The following is a 17,782-nucleotide window of genomic DNA, read 5'->3' on the forward strand; positions in this document are numbered from 1 at the left end:
TTCTATCACTAACTCAGTATCTGAGTGATGTATCTTGGAGCTCCCACTCTCCGTCCGCCCACGTTAGCCGTTCTTGTGACTCAGTGTTCCTTCTTCAGCGTGAAGCACCTTAGCTGCAGCCTCTTCAAAATACTGCCGTTTCCCAGCTGATTGGCAGTTTCTTGATTTCCTTTTCCTTCCCTCCTTCATCTCATCACCTTCTAACATGAGAATGCCTTAGGGCTCAGTCCTGGGGTCTCCTCCTTTCTCTGTCCTCACTCATTCCCTAGGGGTCTTCTGGGCTCCTGGTTTTAAGTGAGTGGTATTTCCATGTTGACGACTCTCAAATTCATTTCTCGAACTTGGACCTTTCTTGTGAACTCAAGACTTGTCGATCAACTGCCTATTTAACAATTGAACTTGGACGTCTCGTGAGCATCCGAGACTTCAGGCAGCCTGGAGCACCAGCTCTTCCTGCGGTTTTCTCTGTCTTAGTAAGGAGCAACTTCCTCTTTGCAGTTACTCAGGCTCAAAACTTGGAGGCCTCCTTACCTCCTTTCCCGCCCTTGTCCTCTCTATCCAGTTCACCAACAGATCCGGTCGGCTCTTCTCTGAAAACGCCCACAGTCAGACCACTTCGAGGCACTTGGTTGGCTGCCACCCTGGCTCAGGCCTCTGCCGTCTCTCGCCTGGAGCGTCGTGACAGCCCGGCCGACCTCCCTGCCTCTGCCCTTGCCCTGTGCACGCCGTTGTCCGCCAGGCAGCCTGAAGAATTCTTAAGGGATCAAAGTCTGATCTTGCCATCCTCTTCCCGGCACCTTCCAGCGGCTCTCCAGCTCAATCGCAGCGACAGCTTTATGTCACCTGTCATGCTGGTGTTTGTTCCCTGCTGCGTTTCTGATCGGTCCCCTGTTCCTTTCCACCTCACTTAATTTTTTCCAGCTACTTTGGCCTCCTGGCTTTCCTCAGACTCGTCGGAGACTTTCCACATCAGGGCCTTTGTGCTGGTTTGCCTGGAATGTTCTTCCCCAGATATTTGCGTGGCTTATTCCCTCACTGCCTCAGACCACTGCTCCAGTGACACCCTGTCAGGGAGGTTTCTCCCGGTACCTTGCAACATTTGTCTGCCTTCCGTTCCTGCCTCATTTTCCCTCTGTAACACTTACACCTTCAAGCGTACTTGGTATTTTAATAGTTGTTGGTGTCCTACCGCTGAAACGTCAGCTTCACAAGAGGAGCGATTACTTCCTTCTGTTCATTACCGAATCGCTTTCCTAGACACTGGCATATAGGAGGTCCTGGGTAGAAATGTCTGTTTAATGAATGTGGGCAGCCTAACACTCCTGACGCAGTATTCCAGGGCACCTGTGCTGCTCTCTTTGCAGGAAATGAAATGGCAGCCACATTAAGATTATTGTGGATGGCAGCTCAGAGTTCTAGTGCCAACATCCTGGCTGTTGGTTTAGAGGAGTTTTGTTTTGTTATTTTTCCCCCCAAAACTAGTGGTTTTTGGAATTTTAGCTCCTCTTCCTTTTTTCTTTCTTTTCTTTTTTTTTTTTTTTTTAATGCTCCTTCTTAAAAGGATTCCCTGGTTTGTATATTTAAGAAATGTTATCAGTTACCGTCCTCTTGGGAATTCACAGCCTACATTAGCATATCAAAGGCCATGAGTACTTTCGAATTAAAGAAATCTTTAACTCAGAGTTTTCCATACTTAATTGATGATCATTTTGAAGATACCAGCAATTATAAGAGGCATTTCAATTTCAGACATGTTAACTCATGAAAAAAAAGTCTTCAAATTGATGAGCTATACTGTAATGATAATCCTGAGACACATATTTGGGAACTGAAATTTATTCTATCAAGGAGTTGTAGATATCCAGACCCAAATATTAACAAAGGGTTAGTTAACAGGCTAATTAAAATGATGCTACTTCTCGTTCTGATATTACATATGTCACTTTTTCAAACAGCTGATCTGAATTCTTCGAGATCTGTGGGCAGTGACGCACCCTGTGTTGTAAAAGTGGTAAGAAAAGATTTTAGCTGCTTTTCTTCTTTGTTGAATGGGTACAGCATTTACTTTGTAAAACATCCTTTTTGATAACTAGAATTAATTGAACCGTAAGGCACTATATTTTTAACAGTGCTTAATAAATATTTAACAAGACACAAAAGTAGCTTTATAATTTGCAATAATTTGCGTTCAAACGTCTCTTTCCTCTCTTTGGGATTAGAGCGATACTGGTATTTGGTGGAAAATGAATGGAAGCATGGAGGCATACAGACATGGAATAAAAATACGCAGCTCATTCTATTTCAGCTATGTTTGCAATAGTTGAGATGCTTTATTTATATCATATAAGACTAGTAGTTTAATGAAATTTTACCGTATTTTATCTTGCATTTGCTTGTCAGCTTCCACTTGGTCAGTTTTTGCTTTTCCCAGGTTTCTCCCCTTCCCCTTCCATTTTTGTAAGTTATATTATTGATATAATTGTGATCACTTGGGACTTTGTTTTTGCCAAACTGACGTTGAAATTGGTTTGTAACGAGGAGAGGTTGACGGCATCTTATCTGGTATAAGCATACTTTGCGTGGCCGGGTCCACTTATATATTGGTGCGCTAAAGAGCATTTTAGCTACTATTTTTTATTAGGAATATATTATGCATCTTTCTGCTTACAAAGTTACAGTTGTAACTCCTCTTAGAGTTTTTTAATCCGTGTGAAGAACATGTCTTTGTTAAATAATGGAAGAGATAACAGGGTCTGTTATTTAGGCAAATCACCCACATAAGTTCCCCACCCCTACTTTTTTTCTAGAGGCTATAGAACTCAGAATTATCCTGAAGATTTGTGTTTGGTGTGTTTTATTTTACTTTCTTTTCAGTGAAGAGTAGATTTGATCTCTTGTGAATTAACTCTTTTGGACCTGAATTGTTTTAGTGATTGTTTTTTTTTTTTTAATTTTTTTTTTTTTTTTTTTCAACGTTTTATTTATTTTTGGGACAGAGAGAGACAGAGCATGAACGGGGGAGGGGCAGAGAGAGAGGGAGACACAGAATCGGAAACAGGCTCCAGGCTCTGAGCCATCAGCCCAGAGCCCGACGCGGGGCTCGAACTCACAGACCGCGAGATCGTGACCTGGCTGAAGTCGGACGCTTAACCGACTGCGCCACCCAGGCGCCCCGTTTTAGTGATTGTTTTTAACACTTTTTTATTCAGGCATAGTTTTTACAAGGAAAGCCATAGATACTAAATAATTTGAATACTTTTGACAAGTGCATATACCTGTGTAACTCTCACCCTTCTCAAAATAATACAATATTTCCATCACCCCAAAAAGATTTCTCGTGTCCTTTTCTGGTCAGACCCCTACTTCCTGTACCCTTTGAGGTAACCACTTCTCTGAGATTTTGGTTGTGTGTGTGTGTGTGTGTGTGTGTGTGTGTGTGTGTGTTTTACTTTTGCTGTGGATAAGTTATTATTGTCTGGAAGGTCACAGAAATGATACTGTACTCTATATACTGTTTTGTTTCTGACATTATGCTCAGCATAATGTTTAATATTGCTTATTCATGTTGTTGGTAGTTCCTTGTTGAGTCTTACTGCTCAGAATATTATATTATGTGAACATATTACAGCTTTTTTTTTTCCTTTCCATTTCTTGTTGATAGACATTTGGATTGTTTCCAGTTTTAGGCCATTATGAATAAAGCTTCTCTGAAGATTTTTGTACAAGGTTTTTTATTTCTCTTGGATAAATACCTAGAAGGAGAATCGCTGGTTTACAGGGAAGGTGCATATTCACATTTATAAGACGGATTTTCCAAAGTGGTTCTGCCATCTGACACGTCCACCAGCCACGCGTGAGAGTTCCGGTCGCTCCCGCGTCCTCCTCCGGGTGTGTGCTTGTCGGGTCGGTGGGTTTGCAGCCGTGATACGTGTCTTCGAGTTTTACTAGGTGGCAGATTTTGATCACTTTTTCTAAGTAATTGTGCTTCCTGGGCATTCGGAGTGCCTCTTCGGTCTTCCTTTTTTTTTTTTAATATCTAGGTTGTTTTGCGTTTTGTGATTGAGCAGTAAGAGAGTTGTTCTGGGCACAAGTCTCCTTCCAGATGTATGTGTTGTAAATATTTTCTCCCGGGTTGTAGTTTGCCTGTTTATTTTGTGAATGCTTTCTCTGCATCGGCTGAGATGGATCCCAGGCTTTTTCGCCCTCGTTCTGTTAATGTGGCAGTGATATCGATTGGTCGTTTGAGCGGAGGACTATTATTCTTAACGTACACTCCACTTAGTTATGACATGTCACGCTTTTTACATAATGCTGGAATCGATTTGCTGATATTTTGTGAAGGGTTTTTATGTCTGTGTTCATGAGGGATGTTGGTCTTTAATTTTGTTCTAATATTTCTGGATTTTAAAAACGTCCAATCTCCTGGTTTGGTTTTGGCGGCGGGGTCATCGGCCTCCTGGCCCCTCGGAACCCCGAGTTGCCCCCTTTTTGCTCTGGTGCCTCCGTGAAGAAAGCTGGGGCTGCCTGGGGCTCGTTCTGTTTGTTTCCCGTCTTTTAGAGGCACTACCCGTTCTGCCTAGTGTCTGAAAATAGTAACTCCCTCTTCTGTCCAGTGTGTTAGTGATACTTGTTGACCGGGGGCAGCTAACTGGGTCCCGGTTACTCGGTCCTGCCCGGAGTGCAGGTAAGGTCGACAGCTTCAAGTGTGTGTCCTGCCATTTCTCTTTTCTTCAAGCCCTTTCGTTTTGGATTTTTCTCCTGCTTTCGTGCATTCACGTTCCTTTTGAAATACTCAGTGTGCTGCTGTAGCAGAGGAGCGAACGTTCTTACTTTTAAATCGGGTTGTTTGTGTGGAGGTGCAGAATATCATCTGCATTTGTCTCCGACACGACAGGTCAAAATTAAAGTCTGTGGAGAAGACTAGTTTCTTCTTGGGATCTTTACCGAGTTAACATTGTGCGAAGAGGGCAAGTCCACTTAGGACTTCTCCTGATCTTGAGGTTCCAACGCCGTGGTTCCCTGTGACCACTCTGCCGTTGGCCAACGTGCACACAGCGCTCCCCACCTCGTGGAGGCCCGCTGCCGGGGCCGCGTCCTGGGGGTGGGATGGGTGTGTAGACAGGTCTCTCTTCCGTGTAGCCCGACAGCCCTTAGGTTGCGGTTTATTTTAGAATTAGGCTGTTCTGCTTTCTTACGGCCAATTCCAAGCACTTTTAGTTGGTATTCAGTGTCACTTCACTTTCACCACCTGTTTTACTCACAGAGTTATGGCAAAAATGGGTAGGAGCCACATTTCCTAGCTGCTTAATAAGGTGGTAAATTGCTCTATTTCTAAGTTTAAAGCCTTTTGTTATCAAACCTAGTTCAGCGTTCTGCATCTCCTATCTCCTAATTTAGTTCTGTTCCCATTAGCCCGTATTACTCCTTCTCTTTGTAATTAGGACAGTGATAAATATTCGGCTGATTTCTCTTTTGCATGTAATATCTCCGTAACGTGTTCGGTGTGGTAGTTTGGCTGTGATCCTGGAAGAACGCCACAAACAAAACGGTATTAGTGACTTCCCCTTTCCTCTCTCAGGGAGAGAGAGGGCTTGCTGGTTTCCTCCTGGATACTCGTCTTCTCTGAGCTCCTTCAAACTCTAGAGGCACTCCTTCTGTTTCCCTGTAGTTTGCGGTTTCATAAGCTCACATCCTTCTCAGGCCGCCACTTGGTTTCTCTCTGGCTGGATTTTAAGTTGTCTGATGATAAGGACCTCGTTGCAAACTTGTTTTCTTGGTGTCGTTTTTAAATGCCCGTTTTATTCTTTTGAAAACTTTGCAGCTGTAACTTCCCACCACCTTTTAATTTCTAGATGCCACCCGCCCCTCGTCTGTTTCTTTCTGAGCAGGCCTCTTCACGATTTGCCTTCGCCTGGCGACGTGCTGGGCCGTAGCTCTGGCCACTACTGTTCTGCAACTCTCTTGTTCTCGGAGCTGTATAACATTAAAAATTGAGATGGTTCATCAAACAGAAGCATATAAAATAAGTACCAGATCTTTCCAGTATGAAAATCACCTGTTTATGAACGTTCGCCATTTAAAACATTAGGGGCTGTTAAAAATCATGTTTTCAAAGAACAAGTACCACTCTTTGGGGGAAATTTCATAATTAAGTATTAAAAAAAACAAGATACAATACTACGTGTAGCGTGGAGGCAGTTTTATAAAATGGTCATATATATGCGAAGAAAATATATCAAAGTATTTCCACATTTTCTAAAATAAGCACATATGTTATCTTTGGGAAAAAAAACCCTCAGCAAATTGTTATTTAAGAAATAATCGAAGGCAAATTGATTTTTAATGTGAAATTAGACGTCATAACGTAATGGCATATCAAGTCAAACAGTGGTTCTCCGCTCTGGTTGTACGGTGTAATCAGAACCTCTGGGTGCAGGGCCTGGTTATTGGTATTTTTAGCAAAGCTCCCCGGGGGATTCTTTTGCGCGTTAAGGTTGAGAACCGCTGGTAGAATCTGGCACACAGCACACCTTAATTATATTCAGTGGCATCCTGTGTGCATACCCCCGTTGACCTTTGTGGGTCCGTTTATGCAGGAGAGGCGGCAGGTACCCTGCGCTTCTGGGAGGGCCTCTGCCTCCGTGCGGAGGACTTGTCAGAAAATGTGGTCCCTGCTAATACGCGGGTCTGCTGTGTGAAAGAGCTTCAAATGGTTAACCCACAGATGTCTTAATTACACGTGGTCTTGAAATGCAGTTAAGACACACATATTCAAGATAGGTGTTCAGGTACATTTTAAATATATTCCCTCTCCTACCCAATGGCCGTTCTGGTTCTGTTTAGGGCCTTATTCCTTACTGACTTACGGGCGCAGCCTTGGAGTTGGGGTGCCGGGTCACCAGCGACGGTGAACTTGTATCCTCTGCCTCTAGATAACCGAGAGACACTGTATTTTATCTCAGGAAAGACGATGTGCAGCGATGAATGGTAAACTGGTAAGACGGTGGGTAGCAAGGAGGAAGAGTTCTCTTTTGTGTTTTCTTATTAACAGACTTTAATAATGAATTCGTTTTCTTTTCCACACCCCCTTCCCGTCGCGTCCAGGAGCTGATGGCAGAACTGAGTGGGAGGCCGGCCTTTTGGGTCTTGTATCCTAACAGTTCTTTATAGCGTGGTCACTTTCCAGGGTGAACTGACATAAAAGCTGTATTTTCGAAGTTCCCTGGCAAGAAGTTTACAGACTGATGTTTCATTTCCCTCACTGACTGTATGAGAAGTGACCTGAATTTCCAGTTCCTATACCATAATTTTTTGGTAGGAAGGGGAAACTTTATACAGCTTCATTTTTAAATGGCAGCCAGTTGCTTTTAGATGGTGCCATTGAAATATATCACATTTTAAGTTTTTTTCTGTTGTCTTCTTCATTTTGACACTTAGAAGTCTTAAAGAAACGTTCAGTGATATTCTAGTTAAAATGTCAGTCCCAATTTCTTTTCTAAATCTTGGCTATTACAGAGTTGGCAAAGTATTTTAGATTTGAAATATGTTAATAAAATTTTAGTTATGAGTTAAGTAAGGTATTTTCTTCAACAGAAATAGCTAGCTTTGGCTGCAGAGTGCAATGCCAAGAAAGTAGCTCCTTTATTTTGTTATAATGGACTCTTATGGGATTAGAAAAAGTATGAAATGAGCTCAAAGAGCCTTCGTTGTAGTGGGGCTTTCCTTATAATAGTCTGATTTATATGGGTTGATTCTTATTATTATAAGTTTAATAAATTATTGCCTGAAGGGAAGCTTGAAAATTAAACTTGATATGACATAGGTTGAAACTGAATAACTCAGAATTTTATACTGATGGTAATAAGCCAGGATTTGTCTTAGGAAAACCCCTTTCAAACCTGAATTATGTTAATAAGCTGTTCTACAAGTTAGCCTTTGGAGAGGAACTTTACCAGAATTTCTTCTCTCGAATTTCCATTTCTCCCTTCGTTTCTTGCACTGAGTTTGCTGCTCCTGCTGAAGGCCCGTTCTTGGCCGTAGGCTATACGCGTGCACAGGCGTCTGTCCAGCAAGCGCTGAGGCCGAGACACGAGCCACAGGTCACGGCAAAACTTGAGGTACTGAGTCCAAAAGTTCGGGATCTGGACTCGTACCTTGTATGTTGGTTAGTTTCCCCTTCGTAAAAGGTGGCGAGATGCCACATCCTTGTGCACCACTCTGTTCCAAGGCTGGCCTGAAGAGTCTACTTACCTGGAACAAGGCAAGTTTATTTTCGGTGTCTGAGCCAGGTGTTAGTATATGCTGCGTGTTTGCTGTTGAGCGCTCGCTCATTCTTAACTGGGCCTGGCCTCTCTGCACGTTGGCTAGTCTTCCTATAGGGGCTTGAACTGGGGATTCCTGAAAGGCTTGGGCCTCATCGTCGTTTCTTCTAGTGTTCTGCTGACCCTTGAACTCCAGCTATACGGGTGTTCTGTCCAAAATAAGTTTCTTCCCATATTTCCTAAAAGAAAAGCGACCCTAAAATTAATTTGGAAAAGTTAGCTTCCTCCTGTGACGTTTTCACTGCTTTAAAAAATTGTTCTCAGATTCTCGATAAACAAGATAATCCCAACAGAAATGATGAAACGTGAAATACTAACCAGTTTTGATTCAGACATAATTTACTATTTAAAAAGTCCACAAAATTGTAAGACCGTTTTTACACTTCTAAAGCTATTTCACAAGGCAAAACTCTCAACAGGCTGGTATTTCTTGTTGGTCCATACTTGTGTGTGTGTGTGTGTGTGTGTGTGTGTGTGTGTGTGTGTGTGTGTATACCCCTTTACAAATAATTTTCACGGTTAATATTCCTTAAAATGTAAAATGAATGTAGCCCAGTGTAGTTGGTGGAACACGATTTACTGAGCCCCATTTTCCTCTTGACTTTGAATTATCACGGGGGAAGTAAATTGTAGGGCTCCTTAGTTTGAAAAACACGGGAATCGGTGTCAGAAAGGAAGGGATGCAGCTAAACGGCCTGTGCTTGCTTGCTCTGGAGTTCCAGAAGATTCTCATTGTGACAAGGTCACAACTAGATACAACTGTGTGAGAAACAGGGAAAAGAGTAGGATTTTGCCCGATTGGTTAAGTCGGGTATTGAAATTTTATTAGATCTCAGAGGCATCTGGTAGCCCCTTGGTGAAACAGTTCACATGGTTGCTGATCATTGCTTTAAGAGAAAGCTTAATAAAGATGAAAATGAGTTTAAAGATTTTTCGTAAACTTCTGCAAAGACTGAGCTGTGTATCTGATTTTGAGCATTTTATCACTGACAAAAGTGTAGCTTGAGAGAAATATAAGACTCATGGCCTCTCAGAATATCTAGAACATTTCGAAGGAGTTTGACTTAAACATAGTTATTACAACCTTAAGTTCACAATTACGTTGGAAAGAAAAATTGGTGTTAGTCCTTTTTGAAGTTTCATTGATGCTAACGACTTAGTCCTTTTTGAAGTTTCTTTGAAAATAACTCCCTGATGTTACCAACTGTTAGCGTCAATTACCCGTTCTATTTTAAGGAGCCCAGTGACAACGGACCCCTCTTTACTGAACTGAAGTTCTACCAGCGAGCTGCCAAACCAGAGCAAAGTAAGGAGTATAGCACACATCTGCTTACACTCTTAAAATGACCCCTGGTTGTTGTTTTAGGTCAAAACCAGGGCACTGGATCTTATATTTTGATGCCTTGTAATTTTTATTTTTTACTTCATGAATCAATTTCATTTTAATGAGATTTGTAGGAGAGAATTCTGATTTCTTCCTGGGTTTGTTATGATAAGATTTCACCTAAATTGATATGTAGAATAAAGTTAATAAATGATATGATTTAGGAAATATTGTTAAAAATTGAGATATAATCCTAATTCACGTATATCACTCAAGGATCTCTCAATCTTTTTGAGTATTTTTTCTAAACTGCAGACAACATAACCTGGGAGGGAGGCAGGATGCTATAATTGTTGAACTTGAAGAGACTGTTAAGGAAGAGAGGGGGACCTCTTCAAGCTTCCCCTCCCCTCCCCTCCCCTCCAGCTTGGTATCCCGGTTGAAGACTTTTAGAATGAGGTGAACAACTTCTAGATTGGGTAAAATGTTAGTCTTTCTGGAGCAGAGAGTAAACATTTACATAATTAGAGTTGGTGACCACAACTGCAGTGCTGTGGTTTGATTTTCTTTCTTTAAATGCCTCCCGCAGATTTTCAGTTTTTTTCCCCCGTGAAAGACAGCGTGCTGCAGGTGCGCGTGCCTGCGCGACCGGGGAGGGGCAGAGGGAGAGAGACGGTTTTGAGCAGGCGCGCAGGCTGGAGCCCGTCTTGGGGGTTGATCTCATGATCATGGGATTATGACCTGAGCTGAAATCAAGTCAGGTGCTTAACCGACTGGGCCAGCCAGGTGCCCCAGATTTTTCATTTTAAAGATGATGTTTAGAGCAGGGTAACAAAATTTGGTGGGTTAATAAAAATGCTTTGATTGTAAGGTACTTGTTTTTTGCTGATCATAATGTTCACCTTTTTTTATGGAAAAAGGTGCAATCTTAATGCATGTGTGAGTATGTTCTCTTAATGATTTAAAAAAATACATAAAACAAGTGAAATCACAAGCTTTTTTTTTTTTTTTTCTAACTTGTAGTTCAGAAGTGGATTCGTACCCATAAACTGAAGTACCTGGGTGTTCCTAAGTACTGGGGGTCTGGTCTACATGATAAAAATGGAAAGAGGTAAACATATGCATGTTCTGTTTTTCTTCCCTCTGTTCTAAGCACTTGCTGTTCACTGTTTAGCGAGCACGTGCAGGTACCGCTGGGCCTTCGTCTGGGCTGCGTGGCACACATTTGGCAGAGAGGAACACGGCGTCACCTCTGGTCTGGAGGGTTTGTGCGGAGCTCTAGCAAGTGCCCGGAACCCAGCCGATGAGTGGGAACCGGGCAGATGAACACCGTGCGTTTTCTCCCCTGACATGTAAACAAGCAAGCAAGCAAGCAAAAAACTCCGTGCCATTGATGTGACAACAGGGAGCCTTCAGGTTCCGGTTCGGTATTTCGTACTAGATGTCCAGTCTGCTCGCTGCAGCGTCCTCCTCTTTATGAAATTTCAGCCTAGCCGGTGAGAAAAACAAACTCGTGTGAAGCAATTATAGCAGCCGTGTGCTAAACCGTGTGACTCTGATTTGTTCATGTCTCAGGAGTTCCAAGAAGGGAGAGGATGTTGTCAGCACAGCTGAGTTGGAGAAAACCTCCAATTGGGTGCATAATTGACATTTCAGAAATATTTGAGTGAGTGAATGGAACTTCAGAGAGTAAGGCTGGCAGCTTACTGTGGACCTGGGGGTAGGTTGGTGATGGTGCTTTCAGCTACACGCAAAGGGAAGCTTTGACTCCGCTGCCTTCAGTGATCATCAGGAGCCCAGCTGCCTTTATCTTGAACTTGGGCCTGAAGGGGAAGCCCTTGAACTTGTTCTGTATTAATTCTCCATTGTGTGGTCTCAGGGTGGCTGCCCCATTTCTAGGCATCGCATGCAGACACAGCTGCCAAGAGCAGAAGGAGGTATTGCTTGTTGTGTGTTTCGCTTTCATGGTGGGGAAATCTCCCTTTCTCTCATGTTCTCTTGGTCAGGGTTTTATCAGTGCCCATTCTTTTATGTTTTTATGATTTTTTAAATGTTTATTTTTGAGAGAGAGAGGCGGGGAGGCGGGGAGGAGCAGAGAGAGAGGGAGACACAGAATCCCAAGCAGGCTCCAGGCTGTGAGCTGTCAGCACAGAGCCCGACGCGGGGCTCGAACCCACAAACCGCAAGATCATGACCTGGGCTGAAGTTGGGCGCTTAACTGACTGAGCCACCCAGATGTCCCCTATCAGTGCTCGTTCTTAAGCGGGTCACTGGCAAGGGCAGAGTGATCGCCATGATTGGCGGGGTGAAGCACGTGGCCACGTGGAAGAGGATGGAATGCCTGGACCAAATGGGTGCTCTGCTGGGAAGGATGGGGAGGAGAGGTAGTTGTTGGGTGGGCGGCCAGTGCTGAATTTTACTTGGAAGTTCTTATCCTGGGATCCACGTATCTCTTAGGGAGTGTGCGAACTTCCTGAAATGATAGCGTTTTGTTGTATATGGTGTTGCTGGGACAGGTCTCTAGAGTTTTTGTGAAAATTTCTGTAGAAATAGCACGTATAGAGCAAGGATTCTGGAGCCAGTCTGTTGGGTTTCCAAATCTGTGTTTTGCTCCTTAAAATGTGTGTGACTGGTAAGTTATTCCTTGGCCTCCATTTCCTCCCCTGTGAAATTGAATAACAGCTACCCACTTAATAAGGGTAACATAAAGCAGTTAGAATATATGTTAAAATACTGTGTTAGCTTTTACTCTCAGAGGGGTCTTCATTCCCTTAAACGTCAAGAACTGCTGATGTAGAAAACCGTCGGAGAGCAGGCTGGTGTCTCCAGCAGGAGAGTAACATGAATGGGGTCGAGGGTGGTTTCCGGCCTGCTCTGTGGCACGTGGTGGCCATGGATGTCTAACAAGGAGCAGGGCGAGCGTGTGCAAGGGAGAAAGAGCCTCACCCCGGTAATGAAAACCCGGGTGAGGAGGGAGGAGGAGCGTGGCAGCCTGGCAACCTTTGCCACCTTCTGCAAGGTTGCGTCTACCCCTGAGGAGTCACATGAGCGTAGTTTCTAAGTAACTTGTGCAAGGTGAAACCATCAGCGTGCACTTCCCTGGGGACTCGGATAAAATGACACGGGCAGGGCGCCTGGGTGGCGCAGTCGGTTGAGCGTCCGACTTCAGCCAGGTCACGATCTCGCGGTCCGTGAGTTCGAGCCCCGCGTCAGGCTCTGGGCTGATGGCTCAGAGCCTGGAGCCTGCTTCCGATTCTGTGTCTCCCTCTCTCTCTCTGCCCCTCCCCCGTTCATGCTGTCTCTCTCTGTCTTAAAAAAATAAATAAACGTTGAAAAAAAAAATTTAAAATGACATGGGCGATGGGAATGTCCATTGACGTGTGTAATTTAGAAACAGTGAGGCGGTGAGGGGGGGTTGTTGACAGTGGTCGTGGAGTGGCCTGTGACTAGAGACAGAGATGTGCTCAGAGTGGTGTCTTCATGGGTCTCCTGTGGAATGAAGTTGTATTTTAGCCCTCGTTTAGACGGTCTGCAGAGGTTTGTTGCCCACGTGCTATACTAATTAGTAATTCTATACTAATTACATCACTTATCGTAAAAATGAACGTGTGTGTGTCCCGGTCCCATTCCTCAACTTTCCGAACCTGTGGACAGAGGAAACCAGGAAGTCCCATTACTGTTCCTTCTTTACTAAGTTAGAGGTCACATTGTCCTGGAAAATCTTGCACGAATGAATACATTTTGCCTCTGACTAATCACATGACTTCGGACAAATCACTTTACCTCTGTAGATGTTAATGTATTTATCAAAAGATGCTTAGACAAGATGATCTCCAATTCTCTTCCACTTCAAAAGTGGATAGAATCCCGATTTTTTTTTTTTTTTTTTTTTTTTTTTTTGTAATTTTGTCCTGTTGTCTTTTAATGTTAGCTTTCCTTCTCTGTTGAACTGGACATGTGGTATACGTAATAGGCTTCTCAGCTAAAAATAAGTGGGATTTTTGGGTACCACTGACATTTATTTATTTGGATATGTTTCACGTAGAGGTCAAAGCGTGGCTCCCCCCTTTCCTGGAGGACAGATTACCAGGCATCAGTTTTCTCCTGCTGTAAAATGGGGCGAATAGGAGCCCGTGCCTCACGAGGGTGACGTTAGGTTGGCACGCACTGGTCCATCTGAAGTACTTAGAATAGTGCCTTGCTCAGGCCAGGCTTCCGTGAGCGCCGGCCGTCGTTGGGATGGTCATCGTTCATCTTATTCCCATTGGAAGGTACGTTGTGAGTGTGGTCTTGGTTTGTATTGATTTAACCGGACGAGGCAGAATCGGGAGACTTCATGAAGGTAAAAGCTGACCCTTAGAGCACAAGGTGCACTGTGTTACTGGAGCAGGGTGTTGCGCCCACAGTGGGCACACACGAAGTGTCACTGGAGGCTGTTGAATGTTAGAATTCGAGTGCCAGAAAAGACCTTGGGAAGCCTGAGGCCCCACTCTCGTTTGACGCCGTGGGAATCGGGGCTTGGAGAGGTCGTGTGGCCTGGCCAGGGTGACACGGTGGGGTTTGTGGCAAAGCCAGAAATCTCCTCATTTCCCCCGGGCAGTGGTTCTTCCCTGAGTCTCGTCCTTTGGATATTTAATGTACAGCCCTTTAACGCCATTTATGCCGTTTTATTGAATTTAGCCGTTGTTATGGTGTCTCCTGACAGTCTTGATTTTAGTAGGAAGTTAGTTGCTAAAATGTGCCCTGAAAATAGAGAAAAACACGATAGTCACAGGCAAGAAGCTGTTATCTAGAAGTATAAGGTAACTTTAGTAGGAGAAAAATCAGTGATCTTACTGAGTCTTACTCAGATTGCTTTATCTTCACTGTGAATGAGTCTGCTGGACTCTGTCTGTGGGCTATAGACACTATTGCAGGGAATAGTGTCTTCGGGAAGCTTACTGGCTGAGACAGGAGGAGGCCTTCAAGGTGAAAGGCAGACGGCGAAGCGCTCCCCACTCTGGAGATTTCTAGCTGGAAGAAATTGTTTCAAATGTTTTTCTTTCTTTCCTTCGTTTGCCTCTCTTCCCTCTTCATTCTGCTTCCTCACCGAACGTTGCCTTGAAGAAATTACTCTGAAAGGAGGATAGGTTTCCCGGAGTTCCGTTTCATTCATTGACTTTCCCTGTTTGTCTTCAGTTACAGGTTTATGATAATGGATCGCTTTGGGAGTGACCTTCAGAAAATATACGAAGCAAATGCCAAAAGGTTTTCTCGGAAAACTGTCTTGCAGCTGAGCTTAAGAATTGTATGTGAGCTACACTCCTTGTTTTGATCCCGTAAAGGCTAGTTGTGTTGAAGCCCGGTCCTCTGCTGGTCGGTGTTGGGTACTGCACTAACTTATTCTATACGGTGCTTTCTTAGCTGGATATTCTGGAGTACATTCACGAGCACGAGTATGTACACGGAGACATCAAGGCCTCAAACCTTCTTCTGAGCTACAAGAATCCTGACCAGGTAGCTTTATTAACTTTAATTTCTACTATTTAAAAGCTGTTGTTTGAAAACAGATACGGTTGCTTTGAACTTTTGAACCTGTGCAGAAGTTTTACTTTTTGAAGTAGATATGGTAATAATAATATTTCTTCTTGACACTTTTATCTAGTTAACATTCTACATTTTTGATGCGATTTGTTGGCACTTTATCAAGTTGGCTATTTTGTCCTAAATAGTATTCAGAAGAAGCGCTTGTGATACAAAATGAATTTCAAATAGCTATTTGGGGGTGGAAGCTTAAAATTATATAGTGCACCGATGAATTATGTTTGCCTGTCTGCTTTGTCATTTTTTTTATTTCCTTTGTTCAAGAAATCCATCAAATGTAAGTGTTCTGTTACTTGGAAAATTTGGTCTTTAACATGTTGATTATTCAAATCAATTGGTTTACAGAAATATCTTAGCTGTCTAAATTTGTATGCCCTTAGTGTTTGGAATTCAAATGTGCATTTTTTTAGTTTCTTACAATGCACTTTGTAATTTTTACTTTTTAAGGAAAAGAGAAAAGCTAATGTTATTGTACCTTTATTTGGATCAGTTTGGCTGCAGTAGAGGGCTTTACGTGGTTTTCCCGAAGCCGTTGCCACGATTTCGGTTAAAGTGAGGTTTAGTTGGCACGACATCGTTGGGCCACTGCACATCATCTGTCCCGTGTGTGTTCTCGCGTCTTCCCGATAGCGTGTGAGCAAGGACTAGATATTTTCCGTGTGTGTATGTTGATACTCCACTGTATTCTTTTTCTCGGACCTGTCTTTAACTTCCCCTTGCTTAATTTTTCCGTTTTCCTTGGCGTTCCCTTTATCTTCTACCGTCTCAGGTATTTGATCCCGTCCCCCGTCTCCGTGACGGTGGCGGTCAGGGATCTCTACACGTATAACAGAGGGAAGTCGCCACGCCGTAGCATGCTGTTGGGGAACTCTTCCGGGCGATCACAGGATTCCCAGACGTCTTGTGTTAGATGTTTTAAAAAGGTTAAAAGCAAGCAAGCAAACAAAACATCGCTGAGAACCTGAACCATAAGGGTTCCATTAATTGAAGTGAACTGGATTTGTACAGTGTAATAAATAAAAGTGCGGCTTATTTTAGTTTGCAGTTAACTAAAATATGCTGCCTTTTGTTTATAGGAAAATATTTTTGCACTTCTGTTATCCTTCGGGCATATGCTTTGGATGGGATTCTTTTTCTGGTGTTAGATGTATGTGCTAGATCCGTCCCCATATTTTTACTTCAGTTTCCCCTTGTGATCAAATGCCTACGTTTGGGAGCCACTTACCCACAATTAGAGATATGATATGTGGCTGTGGAGTAGCAGAGAGCCGAATGTACTGGCTTTGTATGCTCATCAGACCCACGTGTACATGCCCACAGAGAGGTGCACTGTAATATTAAAATTTGGTTTTAATTGTGAAACTTGACTTTAATATGTAATATTTAAATGCAGATAAGAGCCTCATCTAAAAGTTCTTCAGGTCATTATTGTACTCTGAAATGTTTTTATGAAATGAATTGATATTTGATTATTTTGTAAGTGAAGGAGCAGAGATATAGAAGATCGTTACCGCACCGAGTGTCATCTGAGTCAGTCTTAGACCTGGTGTGGGGCAGTTGATTGCAGCAAAAGGTTCGATGGTTTCCTCTGTGCTCAGTTCTGTGTTAGACCAAGTGTAAGAAAAGGTGTAAAATGTATAAGCTTTGCTCACGTCGAGGAGACAGGATTAATTACAAGGATAACATACTTATCCAAAAGTGTGTATAACGTGGGCTCCTGTTCTCTGGACTATAATGACATGGTCATTTCACGTTTTTCTTGAAGTAAAAACTCCCTCAGAATTAAGTATTTGCTGATGTTAGCCTATTGGCTCGTGGTTGTTTGGGGCGCAGTGGTGTGGCCTTGTGGATGAATCCAGTGACAGAATTTTGTCTCTGGGCCACAAAGGAGTGTGTGTGCAATCATTTTGGCTTTGACTTTTCTTGGTGCTTGGATGTTTATAGGTGTACTTGGTAGATTATGGCCTTGCTTACCGGTATTGCCCGGAAGGAATTCACAAAGAATACAAAGAAGACCCCAAAAGATGTCACGATGGCACGATCGAATTCACCAGCATCGATGCGCACAACGGCGTGGGTATGTCGGCAGCGCTTGACCAAGAAATACACCGCCAGCATTTTGGTTGAACTCCTGCGTGGTTCTTAATTTTGCATAAATAAGTAGATAAAATAAATAAGACCCCAAGGGGCAAGGTGGGGTGGGGGAAGATCCGGGAGGAGGCTGGTCTCCTGCAGTTGTGTAACTGGGCCACCCGTGCCTTTCCCCGTTTTCCTTCTGTCCTTCAAAAACACCTCAGCTTTAGCAGCGAAGGTGGTTCCGTCAGCTCGGTGACGGTTTCTTTTTGGTTTTATTTAGCTTAGTCGAATGTGGGGTGTTCCCCCCCGCCCCCTGCTGCCTAAACATCTGTAAGTTCCTCGTGCAGCCACAACTTTGTAGCAGGCAAGCTTTACTTTGTCACTTGCGAAGTTGGCCTGTTTCTACAGCGGGCATTTCTTCTTTCCGCGCCCAGCACTGGGGAGGAGCTGAAACCCCCCGGTTCTCTGGGCCCCTTCA

The 17,782-nt window shown here is 43.5% G+C and overlaps 1 protein-coding gene across 4 annotated transcripts in view; it reads left to right on the plus strand.

The window, feature by feature from the left end:
• Positions 1-17,782, plus strand: part of VRK1 (VRK serine/threonine kinase 1) — a 76,951-nt gene that overhangs the window by 37,740 nt on the left and 21,429 nt on the right. For all 4 annotated transcript variants that reach the window (XM_047863709.1, XM_047863708.1, XM_047863707.1 and 1 more), the window contains exons 3-8: positions 1,956-2,011; positions 9,558-9,627; positions 10,669-10,756; positions 14,824-14,932; positions 15,049-15,141; positions 17,173-17,305. In XM_047863709.1, the coding sequence (XP_047719665.1) occupies positions 1,956-2,011; positions 9,558-9,627; positions 10,669-10,756; positions 14,824-14,932; positions 15,049-15,141; positions 17,173-17,305 (549 nt within the window). The remainder of the gene's footprint in view (positions 1-1,955; positions 2,012-9,557; positions 9,628-10,668; positions 10,757-14,823; positions 14,933-15,048; positions 15,142-17,172; positions 17,306-17,782) is intronic.

Source organism: Prionailurus viverrinus, chromosome B3, assembly GCF_022837055.1.
Source record: "Prionailurus viverrinus isolate Anna chromosome B3, UM_Priviv_1.0, whole genome shotgun sequence".
Taxonomy (NCBI): domain Eukaryota; kingdom Metazoa; phylum Chordata; class Mammalia; order Carnivora; family Felidae; genus Prionailurus; species Prionailurus viverrinus.